At 32.7% G+C, this 6,040-nt stretch overlaps 1 protein-coding gene across 1 annotated transcript; it reads left to right on the top strand.

Annotated features, from left to right (window-relative positions):
* The first annotated feature begins 4,331 nt into the window (after positions 1–4,331).
* LOC140958420 (RING-H2 finger protein ATL51-like) lies at positions 4,332–5,672 on the top strand. Its single transcript, XM_073415859.1, has one exon. It carries the CDS (start codon positions 4,545–4,547, stop codon positions 5,502–5,504), a length of 960 nt encoding a protein of 319 aa, XP_073271960.1. The 5' UTR covers positions 4,332–4,544; the 3' UTR covers positions 5,505–5,672.
* The last annotated feature ends 368 nt before the right edge of the window (positions 5,673–6,040 follow it).

The following is a 6,040-nucleotide window of genomic DNA, read 5'->3' as shown; positions in this document are numbered from 1 at the left end:
TGATTCATAAGATAATTTTTGTGTTTTTTATTTTATTTTCAAACATTCTTAAATAATTATACATTTATGTTGTATAGATTTAAGGTCCTTTAATTGTGTTGATATATTGAGAAACCGGTGATTATTCACGCATATTTACGCGTATTATAAATATGGATTGCACATAAAACCTTCACCGCTCCACCGAAAATTCTCTATGCCCCTATCTTCCGAGATAAAGTGGGACGTGAGCTTTTTCTACGTCGTATGCCTACTTTTTTTTTTTTTTTTGAAACATTTCCAGTCATTTTGGTAGACGACGGTGGAATTGTTAGAGCTGATGTTTCTTTCAGAAGAGCATAATCTAAGTACAATGTTGAATAAATATGTGTAACCGTTGAGTGCTAGACGCGCTCAATTGGTTGCTTATGAAATAAATATTCTACTCACTAAACTACATGTGACTAGTATTAAAACTTGACAACTTTTTAATATAGGATAATAACATATAGTCCATACCAATCCAATCAAATNTAATAATTTCAATCTGGCACAATATATATGACGTTTTTATCCACTGTGTCAATCAGTCAATAAATCTAACGAAAAAAGTGCACAAAACATGTCCAGTTTGAAAGTTAGGTAATTCTTTAAACTATATAATTATATTTTGTCATCCTTTATTGTGTGGGATCAAAACCATTTTGGTTGATTTTCCATTAATTTTTTTTAGGTAAACCAACGTGAGGTATCAAAAAAGGTCAAAATTCCATAGAGGAACCAAACAACTTTGCCGAGTAGGTCTCTTGTGAGACGGTTTCACGTATCTTTATTCATGAGACTATCTCACAGATTTTTATTTGTGAGACGGGTCAACCATGATAATATTTATAATAAAAATTAATAATATCACATCAATATTTATGAATAATAAATACTTTGAAAAAAAGTAATCAATCAACAACATTTATTTTTGTCAGGTTCTTTTTCAAGTGCTGCTGCCGACTTTATCCATTTGTATATTGTCATCAACTAAATTCAACTGTACTCTGTATTTTTTTTACGTTTTTTTAATCAATGTAACTATGTGAGGTTCTAAAAATTTCAGAATTTAAATTCGAGTTTTATGTTTTAAATTTTAACTATATTTTGCTTGAGTTTTTTTAGAGCAATTATATTATTTTAATATAGATAAACACCAACCTAAAGTTCCGAATTAAAACAAAATCACGAGCTCTTTTAAATTTTGGACATAGTCATATCACAAAAACTCTTGTGAGACGGTTTCACGGATTAATTTCATAGGTCGAATATCTTATTCGGGTTATCCATGAAAAATTATTACTTTTTATGCTAAGAATATTACTTTTTATTGTGAATATCGGTAGAGTTGACGCGTCTCACAGATAAAAATTCGTGAGGCTGTCTCACAAGAGTTACTCTAATTATATTATACTACCAATAAGTACGCAACAATGATTTGTGTTCTAAATAGATCTAAAAAAGCTAATATAGATTAGTAAAAGATAGACACGCAATGCATGTGTTATTATTATTTTTAATTTGATCGAATATTACTAAACAATTAATACGAAATTATTTTCAATTTAGAAGAGTTGTTTGATTTAAAAAAGGGAAGTTTTGTTTATATTTTTTTCTATGTAAAATATGGAGTGATTTGAGAAGATTTTTAGTAGGGTAAAATTATATTTGTGGGTTTCAAATTCATCATTAACTAATCCGTGTATATGTAATGATAATTATAATAAATTTGAAATACACTCTAATTCAATTTCAAATCAAATCATCTCTTCCAAATGCAACGTGATTGTATTCATAATTTTCATATATCAAGAATACTTCTATTGATAATTATTCTTATTTTTTTATTTAATTTTAAGTCAATGGGTTAAAGCAATATGTATATCTCAAATTATTATTTTTAGTGCTTTTTCATGATAAATAGAGAGTATATATATATTTTTTAATTTGATTCCTTTTTTTTTTTTTTGAGAGAGAATAAGGTAACAAAAGTTGATTCAAAGGGGAAAAAAGTTGATTCAAACTAAAGTGAAATTAATCTAATCCAATATTCTCATGGAAATTCACTCTGAATTTTTTTGTGATTTACCACTTTTCTGAAATAAATGATTCTCTTGGGGAAAAAATCTAGAGTTGTCTATTAGTAGTTTAAATTATTTTTTAGATGATTATTATTTTCATATAATTAAGTGTGGGAGTTATCTATTTTAAGCAAAAACTTGTGTGAGACGGTCTCACGGGTCGTATTTGTTAGACGGATCTCTTATCTGGGTTATCCATGAAAAAGTATTACTTTTTATGCTAAGAGTATTACTTTATATTGTGAATATGGGTAGGGTTGACCCGTCTCACAAATTAAGATCCGTGAGACTGTCTCACATGAGACTCGCTCTCTATTTTATTGGAAATTTAAAAGTTATGATCGTTGAATTTTTTAAAATAATTATTTTCAATTGAATAAAGAGTTGGTTTCATGTGAGACCGTCTCACGGATCTTAATCTGTGAGACGGGTCAACTCTACTCATATTCACAATAAAAAGTAATACTCTTAGCATAAAAAGTAATACTTTTTCATGGATGACTCAAATAAAAGATTCGTCTCACAAATACGACCAGTGAGACCGTCTCACACAAGTTTTTGTCTTGAATAAATTATTTTAAAAAATAAATGTGTTTTTATTTTTAAAAATTTAAGATTGTTGTAGATGGATAATATTTTTCCATATTTAATTAATGTGTATCCCAGAGGAGTCAATTATTTATCTAAATTATGAAATTGAAAATAAATTCGAATTAAATGGACAACAGATAAATTTAATTAATTATGAAAATCATTATAATAAAATTAAATTGAAATAAAATCTCCAACGTTGGCTTTTGGTTCTGTATTTTATTGTGGTCATTTTGTTCTTCACTCCATAATTCTATAATATAAATTACGCGCAAATTTATTAATTTAAATTGAAATAAAATCTCCAACGTTGGCTTTTGGTTCTGTATTTTATTTTGGTCATTTTGTTCTTCACTCCATAATTCTATAATATAAATTACGTGCAAATTTATTAATTATAATATTTTTAATTTAAAATCAATTTATTTGTTTTGGACTCACACCATATTCTTGGTCAACAAACCAGCATCCCTTGGAGATAATAACGTGCTTAAAGTAAGCCTAGAAAAAAAAAGAGAAAAATAGAAGTGGGACACACAACTCTACTTGATGAAATTTAAAATCAATTATATTATCTCTTATGCAACAACTTTAGCTAATATTTAGGAGTAGTGACCAATAATGTTCACCATGGCCAAGGCTCTAATGGACGGTATTGATTAATTCTTGATCCTAATCGTTTGATGAGAATGATGAGATTCGATATTATTGTATTACATAATATTTGACTCATGTTTAATAATAATTTGAGTTAAAAGTGTTTAACGAGGATAATATTTTCCGCGGCTCAGGACAAGATGAGGAAAACTTGAAACGAGGCAGGTTTCGGATACATTTACGAGTATGAGTTCAGAGATTTTCAAATCCTTGCAGCAAATCTAATGATATATAATTTTTTCCTAACAATTAACAAATTAGAAAAAGAAAACTCAAATCTATAACCCTTAGATCTGGTTCATGATGCAACCTGTCACTTCATGATAATGATGTAGTTTCATCTTTATCGTTTATTTTTGAAGACTTGTTTGACCAACTCAACCGGTATTTGAAGCTGTGATGGGACAAAGATGAAGATTTAATCCTTGTGGGGTCGGAGATGCGAGGATGAAGATGAGAAACTCGCCTCATCCTATTATCATTATTAGACTATTTGAAGCACGTATTTTGATTGAGATTGAGATTTAATCCCCACGAGATCAGCCGAGGATGGAGAATCCCCGATTAAAAAAAAAGGGATTTGGGAGGGGATGAGGAGAAGTTTTAGATTGGATGCGACATTGAGAAATGTATTCCTCCTATTGTTATTCTTAGTTGTATTACCATTGTCTTTCAATTTATCATTTCATCGTCATATCTCACAAGGTAACAAGTAATTATCAATTAATGAAGCGATAACAGAAAGATATTATGATATATAGGGTTATATTCTCCTATTTTGTCATCAATTATTATATGTGATATATCGAATCTAGCGGTGAGAATTCGTCTCGGGCATACACTCACCCGATACAACGAAAAGGAAAGGAAACAAGAAATGAACAATGGTGATTAAAAATTTTAGATCAAGAATTTCATAAATATATATAACTCTACATCATTCACTTTAGCATATATTAAGAATAAAAAGAAAATTTGATTAAAAAAAGAATAAAAAGAAAAAGAAAAGGAAAAAGATGGAGAGGGGCTGAATCAAACAGCAAGTTTCATCTTCACTTTCACTTTAGCACCCTTCCCATCAAAGCCCTTCTTGGCTTAGACTCCTCTAATCTGAACTCCAAATCCCTACAAAATTTTGATCAAGCCAATGCATTGATTGATCCCAAGAATCTTAGAGAACTAACGATTTCGATCATGGGTTCTGTAGGAAATCCAAATCCTTGGGCAACCTACGACAATTTTAAGGATTGTTCACAGGCAGTCTGCAGCATATATTGCCCACAATTCTGCTACTTGATCTTCCCTCCGCCGCCGCCATCGGACGATGATTCCGGCAGCTCTTTCTCCCCTTTGATCATCGCCGTGATTGGTGTTTTAGCAACCGGTTTGCTCTTAGTAAGTTACTACATAATCCTTTCAAGATACTGCAAGAGAAGAGATGATCACAATATAGTTGTAGGGACGGATGAGGTTCGTAGCGAGACGGGGAATGATTCGGGCCAGATTCCGTCTAATGGATTGGATGAATCGCTCATCAATAATATAACTGTTTTCAAGTATCAGAAGAGTGATGGATCGGTGGAAGTGAGTGATTGTGCAGTCTGTCTTAGTGAGTTCCAAGAGAACGAGTCCCTCAGGCTTTTGCCAAAGTGCAGCCACGCTTTTCACCTCCCTTGTATCGACACATGGCTTAAATCTCACTCGAATTGCCCGTTGTGTCGTGCCGGTGTTGTGGTTGTGGCTCATCCGACCACCCCTCCGGAGGCAGGGACTCTGTCCTCCGCGGCTGTAAGCGCGAGCCCTTTCGAGGTTCATCGCCGCAATGACTTGACATTGGTGGTGGACGATCAAGAATGTCATGAACAAGTGGTTGTGAGCCTACAAAATCATCAAGAAATGAGGGATATGAACACAGGAAGTGATCAAGAAAACGAGCAGTTTAGGAGATCGATTTCGTCAGGCACATTTTCATGCCGGCGACACTTATTGATCTCCGATGTGCTGAAAATTGAAGAAGATCTGGAATTTGGAACTATCGAGCATTGGAAGAGTATCGGATCCTCTAACGGGTTCGGTTTCGAAGGAAGCGAATCTAGTCCCGTGGATGTGAAGAGGTCCATTTCTTCAGGGACAATGTATGTTCAGAGTTCATGACAACTATTGATGCATTCATACAAATTCTTGTGAATCCATTTCTTGATTTGCAAATGCTCAAGAAAGTTAAAAACATAATAGAAAAAGTGACTTGTTGAGTTTGCACAGTGCCTAAAGAAATTGTAGCCCTTGACGGCCTTTGATTTTACAACTTATGTAGCTTTCCAGTGGAAATCCCACATTATAAACTATAGTTTTTTTTTAATATATAGTTGTTCTAAGAATATAAGGTTCATCTGTTGTACTCATTGCCACACTTGTCCTGCTTACAATAGAAATAACTAACAATAGATGTCCGAAAATGGACAATGATGCTACGCCAAATCTCTCCTTCCCACGAGTGTTGCCTATTGGGATTCGAGAGCAGAGGATCGATTGTCTCGAACACATTTTCGGGAAAGTGTTGTATGGGACTTAAAGCTTCCTCACTAATGTAAGACGTGAAAACATCAGAAGTTGTCGACAAAAACCTCCCGAAGCTCAAATCAGGCATGTGAGCCACTCCTCACTTGAAGTTATTGTTTTTCATGCAAAAA

Source organism: Primulina huaijiensis, chromosome 15, assembly GCF_012295235.1.
Source record: "Primulina huaijiensis isolate GDHJ02 chromosome 15, ASM1229523v2, whole genome shotgun sequence".
In the NCBI taxonomy this organism is placed as follows: Eukaryota; Viridiplantae; Streptophyta; class Magnoliopsida; order Lamiales; family Gesneriaceae; genus Primulina; species Primulina huaijiensis.
This window is presented reverse-complemented; position numbering and strand designations above follow the sequence as displayed.

Coding starts and splice junctions, on each gene's coding strand:
- LOC140958420 (XM_073415859.1), top strand. CDS start 4,545: ATGGGTTCTGTAGGAAATCCAAATCCTTGGGCAACCTACGACAATTTT.